Source organism: Chaetura pelagica, unplaced genomic scaffold, assembly GCF_000747805.2.
Source record: "Chaetura pelagica isolate M959 unplaced genomic scaffold, ChaPel_1.0 scaffold96, whole genome shotgun sequence".
NCBI lineage: Eukaryota > Metazoa > Chordata > Aves > Apodiformes > Apodidae > Chaetura > Chaetura pelagica.
The window spans coordinates 365,369-386,977 of NW_009953723.1; the positions used below are offsets into that span (position 1 = coordinate 365,369).

The 21,609-nt window shown below is 42.0% G+C and overlaps 1 protein-coding gene across 1 annotated transcript in view; it reads right to left on the minus strand.

The window, feature by feature from the left end:
* TSNARE1 (t-SNARE domain containing 1) overlaps positions 1 to 21,609 on the minus strand; it is a 334,963-nt gene that overhangs the window by 128,489 nt on the left and 184,865 nt on the right. Inside the window, exon 8 of the mRNA XM_010000548.1 lies at positions 11,158 to 11,230. Within this exon, the coding sequence (XP_009998850.1) occupies positions 11,158 to 11,230 (73 nt within the window). The remainder of the gene's footprint in view (positions 1 to 11,157; positions 11,231 to 21,609) is intronic.

Consider the following 21,609-nt stretch of genomic DNA (forward strand, 5'->3'; position numbering starts at 1 on the left):
AAAATTAATCATTTAGACATCGAAGAGCTACAGGGGACAAATTTATGAAAGATATCCTACTAAAACAAGAGTAATCTCTCTGTGCACCTCTTGGGGCAGAGAGAAATCACAGCAGGAGCTTAATTTAGCTTCCTTAAATGGCCCTCCAGAGGAAGGCAGCATTTTCCGCTGCCTGCAGGGGGGCCTAAGGAGATTTGCCTTCATTAGACAAAATTAAACACTGTGAACGCCCCCTTAGAGCTGCATGGAATGGGCTAATCATATTTTATGCAACGTGTTTTGCAAACACCATCTACATTTTTCCCAGCACAAGCTTTTGCAAGGAGGATGGACGTGTGCTACGTGAGTTGATGTGATGTTCCAGGAGGAGGCTGGACCCTGGTGGCACTGTTTCTGCTCATTTGTTCTCCTAACAGGGGAATACCAGCCTTGGAATAAGCAAACCTTCCATTAAATAAAATAAAATAATAAAATTTTGCAGCAACTTGTAATCCTGAGACACAGGGGGGAACCTAAACCAAACAAAAAACCCAATGAAATTACACTAAAACTCTTTAAAAAGGAGACATAAATATGTGGCACAATGTAACTAGATATTTCTGCTGATTAACACAGGAAAGGAAGGGAAGGAAAGAGAATTTGGGTCAAATCACAAAGAATTAAGTAATAAGTCAATGATGTTAGTACATGAGGTATTTCAGTGCCACTTTGCTGAATACTAGTGATGGTTCACAGCTTCACCTTGCCCACTTTCAGGCTCCTTGCTGAGGTACCTTGCTTGGGGATGGAGAGGCAAGTATTTCCAGAAGGGTAGCAGGATCCCAGGTAGACTGAAAAAAACCTGCTGATGGGGCCTGCCTTTTGCTTTCTCCTTTGGCTTTGGTATGAAAGGATAGTGACTCAGTTCCTAAATAGGTGACCCAGCCCTGCATATGGGATTTTCCAATCAGTCTGAATCCCACAACAATTTTCTGTCCTCAGTCTGTAATGACAGATTTACTGGACTGTTTCAAAAGAAACAAAAACCTTAAGGCAATGTGATCACCACTTTATTAAACTGAGGGACAGGGCTGTACCAAAGCAGATGGTGGTTGCAAACAAGTGCACCAAGGAATTGGAAAAAGATTTCTGATTTTCCAGCTAAAACACATCCTTTCAATGGCAGTAGTAAAGGTGACATAGCTCACCAGCTTTCAGATGTAATTTGATATGATTTTATCTTTGTCACACAGAGACAGAAATCATGATGACTCCAAGAGTTGTCTTTCAAACCTATTCACCTGTCTTCTGAGATCAAGTCCTGCTAATGACCAACAGGAGTCTTGTATGTGAAACTGCTGGAGTGGCATTGACTGGAGCAGGATTTTTGTCCTTATGTATCCAGGAATCACTTGTATGACCTCAGGCTTTATAGTAGCAACAATGGGCTGGTTTCACAAGGCAGCTTTTTTCAATAAAACTGCTTGAAAGAGAGGAAGGTGAGCTTTTGAATGAGAATTTTAAAATGCTCCCACTTGGCAGTAACCAAAATGGGCCCCTTCAGTTTCATGGTATATTTTCATTTTTAGCACTTTAATAAGCTTAACCCTCTTTTATCTCTAGACTAAAAATAATCAGTGTAATGTACTAAGAAGTACCAAAAAGGGAAAAAAAGGATATTTTTTTGGTAATGTGTAAAGGTTTATTTCCTAATTAAAAGCCAGATTGTGGGTCAAATTGATTTCAACATGAAAAAGAATTTTGCCCATTCTAATTTGAGAGTTTTAAGTGAGTCTCATTACACGAACAAAAGACCCTCTGGCTCTTCACAGGCACAACTGTGGATGTTAAGGGGAAGGAAAACTATAGCAGTTCTTCTAGAGTGAAGTTTAAAATGGCTTACGGGTTGGTCATTTACCAACTTCAGTGTAAATGTCAAGTCATAAATTCCACACAGGAGAGGATTTATTAAATAATCTTGCCTACATGCTAAACTAAGGCTAAATGGGTCACATTGGCTTGGAGTGGTGCAATGAAATACAATTTGCAGCTCCTTGAGTCATCAGGAGCCATGGTTATTCCTTCAAGGAAAAGTGTCTTTCACATGGTAACACACCATGACCCTCAGAGGTAAGGACTGAGGCACTGAAGAATCACTCACCCTGCTGTTTCAGGCAGGTCTTGAAAGACTATTTCAACTACCCTAAAATGTCATAACCAGCTCTTCCTGCTGGTTTTCTTCAGCCAACAGCCCAAAGACATAGTGTGTATGAATAAAAGTGGCTCTAAGGCAATGGCCAAACACCAGCATAAATTTACACCACTTCAGCTCCTGAGTGATTTATACTGTCCTTGAGATGCATCTTGGAAATGTCAAGTATCTGCTACATATGTATGTGCTGAGAAATGGTATCACCCTGCCAGAGGTTTACCATGCCTGACAGGATACATCTTCCAGGGATTTAAAATTCAAACATTGTCCTATGTATACTTATTGGAAAATAGCACATTCTACCAGAGAGTAAGGAACCTTGTATTATCTGCTGGGTGCTAAATGGCAGAATGCAGAAATATTACCATTTTAGCAGATGTAAAGCATTTTTACAAAGACAAGTGGTTCCAAGTTACTGGTGTTTACCACAGGAGAAGAGTCAGCATATGAAGTACCTGAAGTGGACCTACAAGAAAGCTGGGGTGGGACTTTTCACCAGAGAGGGCAGTGATAGGACAAGGGGGGATGGTTTTAAACTGGAAGAGGGGAGATTTAGGTTAGACATCAGGAAGAAATTCTTCACCATGAGGATAGGAAGGCACTGGAATAGGTTGCCCAGGGAGGCTGTGGAAGCCCCATCCCTGGAGGTGTTCAAGGGGAGGTTGGATGAGGCTTGTGCAGCCTGGTCTGGTGGGAGGTGTCCCTGCTCATAGCAGGGGGGTTGGAACCTGATGATCTTTAAGGTCCTTTCCAAATTTAACCATTCTATGATTCTATGAAGAGTTTCCTGAAGGTGCACAGCACGGCCTCTGACCTCATTGTTCAGTTCACTGATGATACAGAACTGGGAAGGGTGGCTGACACCAGAAGGCTGTGCTGTCATTCAGTGTGTCTGGGACAGGCTGGAGAGTTGGGCAGGGAGAAACAATGAAATTCAGCAAGGTCAAATATAAAGTACTGCAGGTGGGGAGAAACAACCCCATGGATCAGTACAGGTTGAGGGCTGATCTGCAAGAGAGCAGCTCCATGAAGAAGGACCTTGGGGTCCTGGTGGACAACAGGCTGACATTGAGCCAACAATATACCCTTGTGGCCAAGATGGCCCATGGCTTCCTGGAGTGCATTAAGAAGAGTGTAGCCAGTAGTCAAAGGAGATTTTCTTCCCCCTCTATTCTGCCCTGATGAGGCTGCATCTGGAATACTGCATCCAGTTTTGGGCACTTCCATTCAAGAGAGACATCGAGGTGCTGGAGTGAGTACAGAGGAGGGCAAGGAAGCTGGTGAAGGGCCTAGAGAATCAATCTTACGAAGAATGCTTGAAGGAGCTGGTAATATTTAGTCTGAGGAGGCTGTTCAGTTTAGAGAAAACAGGCTGAGGGGGAATCTCATCAAGGCTTTAAATATCTACAGGGGGTGTCAGGAGGATGGGGCCAGTCTTTCTGGCAGTGTGCAGTGACAGGACAAGGGGCAATGGGCACAAGCTGGAGCACAGGAAGTTCAAGTCAAACATAAGGAAAAATTGTTATTGTGAGGGTAACAGAGCACTGGAACAGGCTTCCCAGAGAGGTTGTGGAGTCTCCTTCTCTGCAGACATTCAAATCCTGTCTGGACACATTACTGTGTGATCTGCTGAACGTGATCCTGCTCCTGCAGGAGGGTTGGACTAGATGATTTCAGAAGTCCCATCCAATCCTGATGACTCTGTGACTCATTTTCTGGTATACACTCTCAGCTATCTATCTGAAACATCCATAGCTCCCATAGGATGCTCTCATATGGCTTTGAGTATTCCAAAACTCTACTTTTTAATGCTCCAGAACTTGCACATAGGAGAATACTATATCATGGCAAAAGATGCCATTTACTTGTGCTCAGGTGGCCAAGAAGGCCAATGGCATCCTGGCCTGTATCTGGAATACTGTGGCCAGCAGGAGCAGAGAGGTGGTTGTGCCCCTGTACCCAGCACTGGTGAGGCCACACCTGTAGTGTTGTGTCCAGTTCTGGGCCCCTCACTGCCAGAAAGACATTGAGGTGCTGAAGTGTGCCCAGAGGAGCTGCCAAGCTGGTGAAAGTTCTGGAGAATAAGTCCTATGAAGAGAGGCTGAGGGAACTGGGATTATTTAGTTTGAAGAAGAGGAGGCTGAGGGGAGACCTTATTGCTCTCTGCAACTACCTGAAAGGAGGTTGTAGGGAGGTGGGATTGGCCTCTTCTCCCAAGTGAAGAATGACAAGACAAGAGGAAATGGCCCGAAGCTGCACCAGGGGAGCTTTAGACTGGATATTAGAAAGAATTTCTTTACCAAAAGAGTGGTTGGACAGTGGAACAGGCTGCCCAGGGAGGTGGTGGAGTCACCATCCCTGGTAGTGTTTAAAAGAAATGTAGATGTGGTGCTTAGTGACATGATTTAAGCACTGAACAGGTAAATTAGGTGTGAGAAGAATCCTACTGGTGGCAATAAACCTCAGGAAGGAAGAGCTTTTTCTTGTACAAAATTAGCTGGCTCATTAACTTCAACTATACCCACCCAATCACGTTATGAGAGTTAAACACAGAACAAATCTTTAGGCATTAGTAAATTTGCAAGTGTAGAGTCCCAGTGAGACCTCAACTACAGTACTGCATCCAGTTCTGGGCTTCCCAGTTCGAGAGGGACAGGGATTTACTTGGGAGAGTCCAACAAAGGGTATAAATAAGGAACTGGGACTCTTGCCTTATGAGGGAAGGCTGAGAGACCTGGGGCTGTTTAGTCTGGAGAGGAGAAGACTGAGAGGGAATCTAATTAATGTGTATAAATATATGAGGACTGGGCACCAAGAAGGAAAGGACAACTTCTTTTCACTTGTGCCCTGTGATAGGATGAGAGGCAAGGGATTCAAACTTGAGCATAAGAAGATCCACCTCAACATAAGGAAGAACTTCTTTACTGTGAGGGTTACAGAGCACTGGAACAGGCTGCCCAGAGAGGTTCTGCAGTCTCCTTCTCTGTAGACTTTCAAGACCGGTCTGGATGCACTTGAGTGACTTACCCTTGACTGGGTCCTACTCTGTAAGTGAGGTTGGACTCCATGATCTCCAGAGGTCCCTTCCAACCCCTAACATTCTGTGATTCTGTGAGTCACTCATTACTCTTTTCCTTACAAACCTTCATGTGCTCTTTTACCAGCACTGTCATCAATAGAGCTAAACGTGAAAGTCTACAAGAGAGGACATCAAAACCCACATTCACAGAGATCAGAAACTGGACAAAAAGGCCAAAAGCTCAAGTATTTTTAATGCACTACCTATTATCTTGAGTAAGATTCATCAGAGATCATGGAAGCCCACACTGAACTCCAAGAATTCAGTTGTAGGTGCATTCATCAACTTGTGTCTCGCATGAAACTGAGCACCTTACAGACTCATTAGTGCTGTGCAAAACCAAGGATGAAAAGTGACACTGAAGGCCATCACTGCTGCAGCCCAGATAAACAAGGAGGGCAAGACCAGTGGTATACAAAACTGTGGTCTTAAAATTGTTGTCTACAGGGCAATCAAGGGTAATAATGCAATGCAACTTCAGCAGCTGGAGTGGTATACAACAAAGCTTCATTAGACTTAGATAATAGAACAGCAAACTGATGTCAGGGTATATACCTAGGATGCACAAAGGAATAGCAGGTTTCTTGGGAAGTGAAACAGATTATCACAGACTCAGAAACATTCCAGCATACCCTTCCTGCAGGAGCTGTGCTCTGTACTGCCATGTAACTCCATGTCTCAACAAGTGGCTGAAAGTAAGACAGCCAAGACACTTCCCAATTCATCAGGAACCAATAAGAACATGAAAATACCCATTCACATAATAGCCTCCTCTGAGATCACTTAGGAACCTTAACCAAATGAGAGACTTTGCAGACCACGTTCAGGTAGGCTTTAAAGCTGTGACATTCAAGTATTGAAGGACTATTCTCCACGTGTTCATTTTCTGCCGATGTTCCAACCGAGACACATAACTCAGGAGAGTTTAGTTAAGGATCTTGTTGAATGATTTCCCAGCTCAGTTTGCATCAGAGCACCTGACAAAAGACTCTTGGCTGTGGCATTCAGGCAGTCAGACTGGAGGAGAACTGTGTGGAAGGGGAGGTTCATGGGCCATTTTGACTCCCAAGTGTCTACAGGTTAAATCAGCCTTCAGGTAAGAAAGGCAGCAGTGATGTAGAAGACAACAAATCTCAGCTGATTTCACAGAAGAAAAAGCAAAAAAACCCTCAACCAACCAAAGAAAGAACAACAAAAAAAAAAAAAAAGGAAGAAAAAATGTCCTAGAACCTCCCCACATTCAAAAGGTTCTAAAATAAGCAATGAATGCAAATATATTTTCTTTCAAAGAAGTTTTTTTATATTAGTTCTCATGAGGCAGTAAGTGACAATGTGGTATGTCAGTGAACACCAGCAGTGCTCCAGGACTGAATATATTGACACCATCAGGAAGTTCTTCCAAGACTGAAGGAAAGAACCAACTGCTGTGTTTATATTTATCTTGGCAGGCCAGTGAGCTCTAGCCTGACAGATACCATGTAGTTATGTTTGTAAAGTGCGGGAGCATCCACTTTAGATCATGTTATGAAGTTTCTTCACATTATAATTTTCCAATATAATATACCCAGACTTCAAGAGTGAAAAGAAAGTTTAGTAGCACCTAGATCTAAGCCTGGAAAAGTAATGGAAGAAAAAGTCTGAGAAATAAGTGAGGCCTCCTTTCAGTCAGTGGGATTTGCTGTGCAGAGATAGATTTGCATACATTTTGTTTGGAAAAAGAGGTAGAAAACTGGTAATTTAGTTCCTGTACTCTTAAAATAGATGGGCAGTATGTGATTTTGGGTTCTCTTCCCGCTTCAGGAAGCTGGGGAGTTTACAGATACTCTGGAATAAAGTTTGTTCCAAAATTGTCTGACAGAGAAAGAAGCATGCCTTTTAAAAGTGTAAAATGTTTTCAGCCAATGTTGGTCTTTCCTTGTGGCTTTGAGAAGTGTGATGGGGCTGGCAACAGTGATAGAAGTTGTGGAAGTTGAATCAGAGCAGTTCAGATAAGAGATGCAGATCTTGTGTGTTATTTTGGCATCACTACTATGGTTATGTACATAGGTAGGATGGAAAAAACCAGCTCTTCTGAAACAAAAAGAACAGCAATTTCATATGCTATGGGGAAAGAAAAAAACACAACAGCAATAACTGTGTTTATTCAGGTCATATTTATTCTCTGCTACAAGAAAAATATGTTTGTCTACATAAATAGACAAACATGCACTTCCCTTCATCAGGTACTAACACAAATATGGGCAGCTGTGCTGTTGGTGCTTCCTTCAGGGGAACTGGGGATTTAAGGATTCCCTTCTTTGTAACACCAGTTATAAAACTGATTTCATGGAACTATGGTTTTTATCCCAGCAAGGCCAATGAAAGAACAATCTCACACATGTACCATAGTGATGTTCAGTATGAAACACTTAGAATATTTCAGCCTGTTGAGGCACTTGTAGTTCAGTTGAGTGGCCTTCTATGAGCATGGAAAGGAGTGACTGTTGTTCTAGAAATCACCTCCAATGTCATTTACTTCTCACAGTGCCAAGTCCTTAATCCTTGTCTTGGATGCTTTGGCTGAAGGACCCTTCTGCCACCATAAGAGTAAAGTTTAGCAGTGCAAATGAGCCTCTTCAGTCCATCTTGACATTTGTACATCAGATTCCCAAAGTCACCATCAATGCACTTCAGAATCTCCTGAATTATTTATGCCCTGCAGTGTTGTCCCTCCAACAGATATTGGGATGGCTGATGTCCCTCATGTGGAACAGAGTCTGCAGACATGAGGCTGTTCCTATCTATTTGTAGAGGGTCTCATTCACTTTGCCTGTCCTGTTTCTAATCCTAACCCATAACTCTCCGTCAGCTCCTCATCCATCTCCAGGCAAAGTTTTATGCACTCCAGCTGCTCTCTTACATAAAGAGCAACTCCTCATTGTCTTCCTATTCTGTCCTTTCAAAAAAGCCTGTGTCCTTCCAAATGCAACACCTCATTCATGGGAGGCATCCCACCCCGTCTCCATGATCTCAACAAAATCATAGCCCTGCAAATTCACACAGATCCCTAACTCTTCATGTTTATGCCCTATACTTTGTGGATTAGTGTACAAGTACTTTAGAGATGCACCTCAGCACGTTGAGTTCCTGGAGAGGGTTTGGGTTATTTGTCCACAATGGTGTCTTGAAACCACCTTGGTGTCTACATGTAAGTGCTAGAGGTGAACCTGCCCAGACCCCATTGTGATGACTTTGTGAACTTCCCCTGCCACACAGATCCGTGCTCTTTACTCAGCAGTCCTGACTGGTGTTCCCTCCCACATTGTCACCCTGTCCCTCCCCCATCTTTTCTAGTCAGCCATCCTACTGCTGAAAACAGTTTTGTCCTGCCTAGTGAGGTGGATCCCATTTCTCTCAAGCAGATGCTAACTTCAAACTGAGTTCTGTGGTTATAGAACCCCAAACCATGTTGCCAACATTGATTTCACAGCCAATTATTCATTTCTCCTATGAATGCCCTCCTTCTCACACCCTTTCCATTCACCAGCACCCATGTGATGAAGTTCTATGGGGATGCTTTTGCCAGGAGCTCCTGCAAGATTGTGTTCCACAGACTCTTTCTGTTGATCCAAAGGTTACCAAAACTACATGCTTGTTTTGCCCTCCAGGGCTTGGACTCATTGGTAGGGTAATGCTAAGTTAAATATTTGTATCAAAGAAATGTCATGACTGGGATCACAGGCATGTGGTTTATTTGCTGAAGACTAAAAGTCACAGAGATGTGCTGCCCAGAGTCTGCATTTCCTCTTATCTATCTCCTCCTTACAGGATAATGTCATGGTTTGACTGCTCAAACCAGGACAGACAGAAATTGCTCTAGACCCTTGGCAGTGTTATGGATGTGTTCCTCAAGGAAGTGGTCCACATGCCAGGAAAAACATGTTTAGGATATTTTAACAACTAAGGGATACTCTGCCTGTGCCATGCAAGGACCAGACAACAAGCTCTTCCCATTGGTTCTGTCCAGCCCAGGTGAACCAGAGAGTAGTTTTTTCTATAAACCTGGCAGCACTTTGCTGAGTGCACCTCACATTCCCTGCATATATATTGCCCTTAGGACACAAAGAGAGCTTTAATTTAATGCATGTAAGAGGAATGCATTAAAAACCCCAACCAGCCAAAAAACAACAACAACAAAACAAAAAACAAACCCAAAAGTTCCCAAAGAACTGGCTCTTATCGTCATTGCTTTTGAATCTTCACTGTGGGGGTTTCATCTGCCTTTGCCTCCTCATTCCTTATCTCACTTCCATGTAATACTAATGTCAGAAGACAAACAGTGGGACGTTTCAACAAGGTTGAGAAGATACCTTGCCTGGACTTAAAAGATACTCCTGAAGAAACTATTAAAAATCTACTCCAGTGAAACAGGAGGAAGAAGGAATATGTCCGATATAAAAGCAACAGAAACCTTATGTTGGTTTGAAGACACAATGTCCTACTTAGTCTTACAGTTTCTCACAGTTAAGTTAATACTGAGGTCATTGCTGTGCTTGGGCAACATCTTAAAATATTAAATATTGCCTTAAGAAAAGGAGTTCTAAGGTTCTTGAAGTTAGCTGATGAACATTGTCATGTCCCTCAAGGCACTAACATCTGACGTGCTTTTAGGAGACGAAAACGGCTCCAAAGTTATCCAAGTACAAAAATAAGCTTCCAAACAAGCACAAATAACAACAACAACAACAAAACACACACACACAAAAAAAGGCAGTTGGGTTTAGTTATAATATTTATTTATTTATTTATTTTATCTGCAATTGTGAACCTGAGTGGTGTTTCTCAGTGGGATGCAGTTAGCTCATTTCAGTGTGAAAGGAGGTATTTTATGGCAATGGAAACTTGCAAAGGTATGAGCTTGGCAAAGAAATCCAGAGTGATTAATAAACAGCAGAGAAGAGTTTCGCCTTTTATGATCTATATATGGCTGTCTTAGGACTTGATCCAGCTCCCAGGAACTCTAGTGAGAAATCCAACTGAGCACTGCAGGCTAGAAATAGCTCAAAAAATCTTGCTTCTCTGAAGTTTAGGTCACTCAATGTCATGTTAAGACTATTAGCTCTCAAATTTGGAAAGAGTTGCCTCTGATGCACCACACAGTATTATCACACATCAGAAAAATAAGAGATACAGAAAAAAATCTAACTGTTCTTGGCTGCATTAGAAGACAGCAGTGACAAAGACAAGGGTCAGAGGATATTTAAAAGGAGCTGATCTACTGTGTTTTATCCCTCTGCTCTTAAAGGGAAAACCAGGAGTTACTCTCATCTCTTTTTTCAAGTTTTCCTCACCAGGCTGCCAGCCATTGGAAGCTGGAGAGCAAGAGGAGGTCAGCTCATTGGCAGAAGCTTCAGACTGTGCATGTGAGCACACCATCATGTTAGGCTACTGTAAAATTTAATCAGACACACCCTGCAATGTGGAAATAAAATTCCACTTAGGAGAAGCAAGCTGCCTCATTTTCTCCACCACCATTGATAATCATTACAATAGTTGCTACTAATATTGCTTTTTTAATTACAGCTCCAGGTAAAAGAGAAGAATTGGATGCCTTTCCAATTAATGTTATATATTCTCCAGCTTCCTTTTTACAGCCAAAAGGGAATGGATTAATCTCACTGCAATTTCTATTTTATGTTAAATATACCAGATAACTACCCTTAATATGAGAAGTCTATTGCAGAGGGCAGCTTGTCAGATCAAAACATCACCAGATGTAAGAAGTGCCCAAAACATGGGAAAAATAAACACAAGCATCAAGAAACAGCTGCTCACGAGGGAACACACAACATCTTATTGGAATAGTGCAGGAGGGTAATAAAGCCTCTAATTTGACAGTGATACCTACCTATTGTGTCTCCTTGCTCATGCACCATGGAGGCCAGGTCTTTGATGATCTGGTTCACATCCAACATGTCACTCTGAAAGGACAGGAAACCTAACATTAATAATGAGTAATATCCAAGCAGAAAAGGCATGTTTCACACTCAAGCTTTGCAAGGAAAAAACAAACCCAGAAGCCTTTTCTATGAAGAATTTAAAGAATTTAAAGAAAAAGTTTTAATGCGGAAGTCATCAATCAAAAATTCCCTTAAACAAAGCCAAGGTTTGCTGGATTTCAGTCAGCCTGTTGACTCATACTTTTTATAAGAAACAAGTCAATTAACAGATTATATGATTGCTTTTCAGAATTGTAGAGAATTCAGAGAGAAAACAAACAAACAATAAAAACATCAGCAAACCCTTATTTATTTATTTATTTTTTTTAATGTAGGCCATTCCATTGAGAGTGTGGATTCTCACACAGAAAGAGGTCATCTTTCAGCATAGTATCCATCTGATAAAATACAACTCACAAACTGATGGAAATATGATCAAAATCTCACTGAATCTGAAATATTACTGGCAAGGCAATAAGGAAAGAACTGTTTGATGAATGGATTCTTTTATACATTTTTCAAGTGTTAAAAAAACCCCCACAAACAGCTAGATTTAGCATGGAAATGTTCTTAGTTTAAACACAATAAATTGTCAGAGAGTTTGTTTCCCTCATTTCTGAACACTTAGCATGTAGAAGAGAAAATGTGAGCATAAGTTGACTTTATATTACACTGGCTTTCATAAAAAAATGAATCTAGAAATAATAAACATAGTAACATAGATACTGCTAAATGCACTACCAGTAAGGCAACATTAGGAGAGCAGAAAAAAGAGACACTCAAAGAGGATGTATTTTGTTAAACTGTACAAACCACAGACGTAATGTTGGCAGGAACCTTTGGAAATCATTCAGTCCAACACCCCTGCTCAAAGTAGGCAATTACAGAAGGCTGCTCAGGATCATGTCCACTTGGTTTTTGGATCTCCACAGAAAGACTCTACAGACTCTCTGGCTCTGTAATTAATCTGTCTGCTTGGGTCTTGTTGCAACTTGAGTCCATCATGCCACGGGGTCTGATTGCTTCCAGCCCACTTTTAAAGAACTCAGCTTCCTCACTGGCAAATTTGGGAAATGCTCCAAAATGAATCCATGTCCTTCTACTGAAGTTTGTTTTGAGAATGTAAGTGGCTTGACAATGAATCATTTAATGCAACACAATTACAATCAAGTCTGGGAATCCCATTGCAAATTCTAGAATATACCAAAGTGTTGAAAAACTAAAGAAGCAGGAGAAACAAAAGGTTTAAAAATCTTGAAAAATCACAATGAAACAAACAAACAAAAAAAAAACCCAACAACCAAAAAACCCCAAGAAAAGCCTGGGTAATGCATCACAAAACGCAATCATTCATTCACTTGTCAAGCATAAAGAAGCCTTAATTATGTATGGTAATATTCATAGCTTGTAAATACTTCAGAACGTTTTGTAAAAACAATGAAGTTTAAGTGACTTGAGATTGCCCTTGAGCACTGAGATACTAGATCATTGCCAGGAAACAAGGAGAAATTAGTTCTGATTTTTTGGGGTGAGGAAGTTATTTGGGCTTATTTATTTATTTATTTATCTTAGCTTACAGATATTTGAAAAGAGAAAGCTAAAGTTTAGCAAAATGTGAAGAATTGAGAATTAACTTTAATATGTTGTTCTGCTCCCATGTAACTGCTTAGTAAAAGATGATTAAGGAAAAATTATGCAAACAAATGATAATAACAAAAAAGCTTAGAATGCTCATTAGTCTCTCTTGCCTAAATTGTCAGTGACATCAGTCTCTGGTTTCTGTCACTTGCAACATTAGCAACATTTGTTCTATCTTTAGGTCAGTCTGGTTTGTTTGGTTCTGCTCCTTTCCAGTGCTTTAAGTGAGTGCACCTTAAAACTCATGACCATATTTTGCAGTTAGATTTGGTTGTATAGAGGTTATTGCAATATATTCAAGTTTACACCCCATCCTAAGTACTTAATAGAATCATAGAATCATAGAATCATAGAATCACAGGGGTTGGAAGGGACCTCTGAAGATCATAGAGTCCAACCCCCTGCTGCAGCAGGAACACCCAGGGCAGGTCACACAGGAACATGACCAGACAGGTCTTGAAAATCTCCAGAGAAGAAGACTCCACAACCTCTCTGGGCAGCCTGTCCCAGGGCTCTGTCACTCTCACAGTAAAGAAGTTGCTCTTCATGTTGAGCTGGAACTTCCTGTGTTGTAACTTGCTGCTGATTCCCCTCGTCCTATCACAGGGCACCTCTGAAAAGAGACTGGCCCATTCTTGACACTCACCCTTCAGATATTTATAGACATTAATAAGAACCCCTTTTCCATTGGAATAAAAGAAGTGGGCAATTCAGTCTAGGAAAGATCAGGTGATACTATGAGGAGGTGACTCCTCATAGGATCCTCCTCAGCTAATTTAAATGCCAGGAGCTGGGTTACCTGCCTACTAATCCCCAGATATTATGGTGAGAAGGGGAGAATGAGAAAGGAAATGCAGTGAATGAACAGCACTGCTTCAGATTTGCCATTTATAACCAGGTACTTGGGATGAAACAGCCATCTGCTGCTGCAGAGTTTAGATCTTTTTCATAGCACTGCAACAACACTTAAAATTATTGTTTAGCAAATATGCATTAGTTATAAAGAGCCACTGAGCTATTAGGAAGGAAAATATGCAACTGCTGTATTTAAGGAAAAACAAACAGGGGTGAGTTGTAAAGCACAGAGCAATCTGACCTGCAGCAAGGAATCTGTTGAATAATTTAACCTGGCAATATGAAGTTTCCAAGTCCCTGATACATGTAAGCAAAACAAAAGAAAAAACAGAAGAAAGAAAAATAGCCAGAAATAAAGACCTTCCACAATGGAATATACCTGTATGTTCCTGTTCCTTCCTGCCAGGTTAGCTCTATCACAAAGTATCTCTGAACTTGCCAGGTGTCAGAGTTTGTTAGCAAAATCAGATTGTCTTTGATTTCCCATGTTTGCTTGTACTATGCAGAATTCACAGTGAAATACAGCTCCTCATAAATCCCTTTGACTCCACAGAAAGCAGGAGAACAACAGCTACTGTTCCAAAAATGTTTTCTCTCTGCCAGTCACCTAGGCTGGAGTTCCTTGGCTTTTAATCAACATCAGTTTTCCTTGTCTGGCAACAATTCACTCCCTACATTTGGCAGCAAGAGGGAGATGTTTAAATGGCTTCATCTAAATATTTATTTATTTATGTTTATTCACCAAAGGAGAAATCTATCATACAGATTAGTATACAGGATTTAGTGTCATCCAAGCTGGAACAAAAAGGATCAAGAATAGTCAAGAGTAAAAATAGAGATGGCTACAAATAATGGCAGCAAGTAAAGATGCCCAAAAGTTGCAGAGAAGTGCCAATAAACAAGTCACATAGATAGGAAAGCCAGAGAAATGAAAGAGGTTTAGACACTAAAGATCTGAAGGAGTAACTCTCACTAGGGAAAGTTAGTTTGGAAACTAAACAGAAAAGTACTAGGTTAAAATGGTATTTGACATTATATTATACATATACATCTGAAAGATGTAATATAAACTCCATGAGTGTATTTCTGTATGTGGAAACACTTCAAAACAAAATAAAGCAAAACTCTAGTGCTTGTTATTTTTGGGGCAAAAACCAAACCAAACCAAACCAAACAAACAAACAAGCAAAACCCAAACCCCAAACAAATCCCCAAATCCAACCAAACCAAACCAAAGCAAAGCACCCAAACAAACAAACAAAAGAACCACAACAAAAATATATAAAAAACAAAAACCTCCCCAAAAAACCAAATAAACAAACAAAAATGACAAACAAATCAACAAAATAAAGCCAAAAAAGCCCACATTTTGTAACATCTGGCACTTTTTACCAAAGTGATGCTGAGCTGCTGCTGGTGCATTCTCCCATCTGTAACACCCTTGGGCACCTCCTACCATAGTCCATCTTGTGTAAACCACAGACCATAGAACCATAGAATGGATTGCACTGGAAGGGACCTAGATGATAATCTCTTTCCAAACCCCTGCAAAGGCAGGGACACCTCCCACTTGATCAGGTTGCACAATGCCCTGTTCAACCTGGCCTTGAACACCTCCAGGGAGGGGGCATCCACAGCCTCCCTGGGCAACCCGTTCCAAAGTCTCACTACCCTAACAGTAAGGAATTTCTTCCTGATGTCTAACCTAAATCTCACCTCTTCCAGTTTAAAACCATTACCCCTCAGCCTATCACTACACACCCTGGTGAAAATCCCTTCCCAAAAGCACAGAATGCATCCAGAACTCACAGAAAGACTAATCAAAGCATGATGTTGGTCTCTCCCTATTGTCTTCTGTGAGACAGGGGGAGGAAGAGAAAAGTAAAAGAATGTATAAAATGTGAACAACTCCTCTGTTGCTAGATGGGCAAAAAACTAAATCTCACTGCAACTGCCTTTCGACAAATATTTTTCTCTTGTCTATGGCTGGGGAGAAAAAAATGACATTCTATAAATCAAACTGCTTCAGCCTAAGCAACAACAGACCAGCAGAAAATTGTTTTGAGGGCAGAAGCTATCCAGAACAGCAATTATAGACTGAGTTAGATCTCCTCTGGGACTGCACAACAGTCAGTGTGGGGAGTTTCTCTTCCTCTTGCTTGTGCTGTCGTAGCGGTCAGTGGCATCGCCACTGCATCATGAACACAGTTGTGTCAAGCTTCAGCATGCTAATCTGGCACCTACCTGGGGACAACAGGCTCAGGAAACTCAACATGAACAGTGTTCCTGTCCACCGAATGCTAAAATGAGAGGCTGTGGGAAGTGAGATACCTTGAGCGTTGCCAGCAGGTTAAGGGAGGTCATTCTTCCCCTCTGCTCTTGTGACACACCACCTGGAGTGTTGTGTCCAGTGTTGGAGTCTTCAACACAAAAGGGACATGGACTTGTTGGAATGAGTCCAGAGAAAGGCCACAAAAAAAGATCAGAAAGCTGGAGCACCTCTCCTACGAAGACAGGGTGAGAGAGTTGGGGTTGTTCAACCTGGAGAGGAGAAGGCTCCAAGGAGACCTTATTGTACCTTCCAGTACCTGAAGGGGCTACAGGAAAGCCGAGGAGGGGCTATTTATAAGGATGTGTAGAAGGGGTCATAACCTTAAATTAGAACAGAGTACGTTTAGATTAGGCATTAGGAAGAATTATTTACAATGAGGGTTGTGAAGCACTGGTACAGGTTGCCCAGAGTGGTGGAAGCCCTCTCCCTGGAGACAGTCAAGGTCATGTTTGACCAGGCTCTGAGCAACCTGATCTATTAAAAAAGGTCCATGCATACTGCAGGGGGGGCTGGAATAGATGACCTTTAAAAGTCCCTTCCAACCCCACACATTCTATGATTCTATGAGCTCATCAGACAGAGGTGAAGCCATTGCAGAAGCCAAGTCAACAGGGATGAGTAGAGAGAGATCGTGGAACCAGCCAGCTAGCAAAATTATTCCTTGTGCCTTCAGTGAGAAATAATTCAATGGCATGTTCAACCTACCATGCTATCTTAAGGGTAAGTATTTTAGCAAATTTCTGTGTAGTGAACGGGGCAAGGCTGGGGGGTGGGAAGAGCAAATTGCTCTGGTTATTTGGAGAAGCAGTAGAAATAACTTCTACAGCTGGACTGGCCAGAGCAGAAGAGGAGAAATGTATACTTGTCCTTGTCCATTCTAATGGAAATCTCACAGATTAGATACAGATGTGGTTGCAATTTATTTTAATGTTCTCCTTCAATGAATATGGACATAAGACCTTCAACTCACCTTTTCTACAACCCTCAGTGTGTGTCTAACCACCAGCAGCCACCTGAGCATGAGTAGGGATGGCAGGCAGTTACCTTGGAAAACTCCTCTCCTCTTATGGCATTTGAAGACATGTCTTAAAGCCTATGTTGATGATGATAGGAGTCATTATCTCCCCCTGGGGTGGGCAGGGACACACAACAGCACTTCACTCTGATATGTGTTAATAAGTTTTCTCACCTTTTGCACTGCACACTTTCTCTGAAGTTTCACAGCCCTACACCTGGATCACAGTACTAGCAAACATGCATTGCTATCCCTACCTCCCATCTGCTCCATATCTCTCAGTGTTTGCTTTTTATAGAGATCCAAAACAGTTTAAGGCAAGTTTTTTCTTTCATGGGAGCTTTATCTGTTCCCAGTCTGTGCTGAAGGTCAGAACTGGACTGCAGTCTCAGGGAAATACAATAATACAAATGACAGGAAGAGATATTTTGCCCTTTAGTCTTTTAGATCTGGTAAGAGAAGTGTTAATGGATGAGGTCATCAGTAGTTCTGGTTTTAGGGTTTTTTATATGTGGGAAAATATAGCATACAATAAAGTATCAAAGATCATGTAAAAAGTTCTTGTCATTAACCATGATGTTGAAGTTCAAATTAATTTACATCCAAATTTTCATATAAATTCAGCAGTTTGTAAAGCTCTGTGACTTAAAAAAAAAAAATAAAAATAAAAAAAATAAAAATAAAAAAAATGTGGCCAGCAGGACCAGGGAGGGGATTCTACCCCTCTGCTCTGCTCTGGTGAGAACCCACCTGGAGTGCTGAGTACAGCTCTGGAGCCCTGAGCACAGGAAAGACATGGAGCTGTTGGAGAAAGTCCAGAAGAGGCCAAAAAGATGATGGAAGGGCTGGAGCAGATCTGCTCTGGAGACAGGCTGAGAGAGTTTGGGCTGTTTAGCCTGGAAAAAAGAAGGCTCCAGGGAGACCTCTGAGTAGCCTTTCAGTGCCTTAAGGGGGTCTACAGGAAAGCCGGGGAGGGATTTTTCACCAGAGAGGGAAGTGATAGGACAATGGGGAATGGCTTTAAACTGAAAGAGGGGAGATTTAGGTTAGACATTGTCGTGGTTTGAGCCCAACACGACAGCAAAGCAACAGCCCCAAGGCCACTCCCTCAGCTCCCCCTTCACACACACTCTGGGATGAGGAGGACAAAGCTCATGGGTGGAGACAAAGGAGAAGGAGGGATCTTCACTGATTAAGGTCCTGGGCAAAACAGAATCAACTTGGGGAAAAAATACTAATTTAATGGCACACTAATCAAACACAGACAAGACACAGACAACACAGAGCAGGGCTTGCATATGTTACCCCACCTCTACCTTTTTCACGGGCCCAAATCCCTTTGTTCCTGGTTTCTCTCCCTCCTTCCTCCCAGCAGCACAGGGGGATGGGGATGGGGTTGAGAGTCAGTTCACAGGCTGGTGGTTCCTGCTGCTGCTTCCTCCTCAGGAAGAAGGATTCCTCACAGTCTTCTGCTTCCCCACAGGGTCCCTCCCATGACAGAGAGTCCTCCATGAACCTTCATGAATCCTTCCCACCAGGTCCAGAGCTGCTCCAGCCTGGGCTTCCCACAGAGTCACAGGTGCTTCAGGAACAAAATCCCCTGGCCCAGGGGCTCTCTAAGCTGCACAATCAGAGTTCACAGGCAGCAAATCCTCTGGCCACAAAAGCCAAGTCCACTGGCCAAGTTCACCCCTCCTGGCACCCTCAGGGGATGTTCCACCACATTCCTCCATGGATGCAGGGGCACAGCTGCCACCTCACCATGGGTTGCAGGGAAACTTCTGCTGGGCACCTTCTTCCTCACCAACCACCAGCATCTCTCCTTCCCCAGCACAGCTCTTCTTCAAGTGCTCACTCTGCTCAGCTCTTACCTCAGGTCTTTCATATGTTAATTCTGAGGCACATCTATTGTCCCTCTTTGGCTGGGTTTGGAGTGAGTGGGGCTTCTGGGCTTCTTCCTTGAGCCACACCTGTGGCCCTTCCCCCACTACCAAAAATCCCAACAAACCAAGCACAGAAATCAAGAATTAATTCTTCCCCATGAGGGTAGGAAGGCACTGGAACAGGTTGCCCAGGGAGGTTGTGGAAGCCCCATCCCTGGAGGTGTTCAAGGGCAGGTTGGATGGGGCTTGTGCAGCCTGGTCTGGTGGGAGGTGTCCCTGCTCATAGCAGGGTAGTTGGAATGTGATGATCTTTAACATTCTTTCCAACCTTAACCATTCTATGATTCTATGACTTCACATGCACACCTATGTGTGAGTATTTGTACAGGCACATGCACAAGTGTGTTCTCGTGTACCACACAACCCCCCAGCTGTATAAATAGTAACTGTATATAAAGATGCACTAATAATTTTAAGATCTAATTTGCCCCAATATATGCCAGGTGTTAAATGAGCATTTGAACCTTAGCAGATTGCAGAGATACAAACACAGGCTATTTTTGTCTACAGTTGCACAAAACAGACCTTAAATCTTAGGCTTTTTTTCCCAGCTAAACACTCTGGTACAAGATAAGCATGAACACTGAGATGTTCTGATAACAGGCAAACAAACAAACAAACAGAAAAGCAGCACAACACTAAATTTTGTTTGTCTTGCTTACTTTTCATTAAAAAAACCCCTGGAATTAATTCCATTTTGCCTTCAAGCTAATGGCTTGATAGTTGGAAATCAGAGCAAGGGCAAGAACAGCTCTCCTCAGAAAAGCAAGAGGCAACACCTGTTTGGGGAGCAAAGGGACTATGCAACAAAGTCAAGATGCAGAGAAAATGAAGAAATGTTTCAAAAATAATTTGTGATGGAGGAAAATGTGTATATTCTGCAGTGCATCTCCTTTCCTCCATCCCCACCCCTCTTCTCATCCCCTAGACACACATAAAGTCCCTGAGAGTGAGGTGCCCACATAGAGGGAAATCTGAAGGGAGATTCACAAACCAAGTGAACGAAGATGTCCCCTCCCTGGAAGTGTTCAAGGCCAGGCTGGATGGGGCTCTGAGCAACCTGATCCAGTGGGAGGTGTCCCTAAAATGCAGGGGGGTTGGAGCTAAGTGATCTTTAAGGTCCCTTCAACCCAAACCATTCTATGATTCTATAAAGAGAATCTGAAGAGCACTGCTCTCCTGAGTGCAAGAGAGAACATCAGCTCTGCTCTCCAAAAGGGAACATACCACACTTTTATTTCCCTTCTCTCAGTGTCTGATGTTACTGTGCTTTGTGAGCAGAGCTGTTGTGAGCCTCTGGGATGTCATAATGCATATTTGGAAGCAATAACACCAAAAATGCATTAGACTGATCACACCTTATTCTTTACACTACTTAGGTGAGGCATTTCTCTTGCCAGAGTTACAGAAGAAAGTACCTGAACTCACACTACAAATCCAACCTTTTGCTCTCAAGTTTCTAGCTACTTAATTTTAAACAAAGATCAATATTCTTGTACTTCCAACAAACCCATGGATTGTATATGAAAGAGTTTCACAGAATCACAGAATTGTTTTGGTTGGAAAACACCTTAAAGATCATCAATTCCAACCATAACCTAATATCAACCACTAACCTAACTCTACCAAGTCCAATGCTTAAACCATGTTCCTACGCACCACATCTACACTTTAAACACCTCCAGGGATGGTGATTCAACCACCTCCCTGGGCAGCTTGTTCCAGTGTTTAATTACCCTTTCAGTGAAGAAGTTTCTTCCAGTATCTAATCTAAACCTCCCGTGGTGCAACTTGAAACAAATTCCATGTACTCACAGGCTAGTATATGAGAGAAACTCACATTCCTTCTGCTTTCTGCTGTGCTAGAAAGGTTTTTCTGGGATTTTTTTGCCAACTGATCTGTCCCAGCTCCCTTGAGTTGAATTAAGGAATCCATTCCAATGTGTAAATTCATTTATGTTTATGGGGTAATCAGGTGGCACAACAATGAAAGACCCAAAAAGAAAAAAACACAACTAGAGATAATGAAATGCCTGACATCATGGCCTTTATATTCTAGAAATAAAAATACTCAGTGAAGAAGAAAGGTTCTCCCAGTACCATTAGAAATCAGATACAGGTTGCAACTTAGGGTTGGTGAAATTTGTTAGCCTGACACCATGAGAAGGTAAACTAAGTAGAACTCAAAATGTAAAAATAAAAGCCATGCCAACCAGAGAAGAAATGTCCTCCCACAATTATCAGTTGTTCGTAGTATTGTTTCAGAAAAGGCTACTCAGGCTTTTCTGCCTGAGCTGGAAGACAAACACACCAACTAGATGCAATTGCCATGGACTGGTTCATGGTGGGAACACCTACCCCCCAGAAAATATGGAACTATATGGCACAGTTATTTTAGATCATCTTCTAAACCACTCCAATGAGCCATAGGTCTCTTCAGCAACATCCTGCAAAAAGTAACATACCCATGTTCTTGCAGCAAGCTATGAAAACCTTTTTATTTTAATTTTTTTAGACAATGGAAATGCTTGTTGGGGACATTAGGTCTTTTTCTTTAAAACAAAACAAAACAAACAAA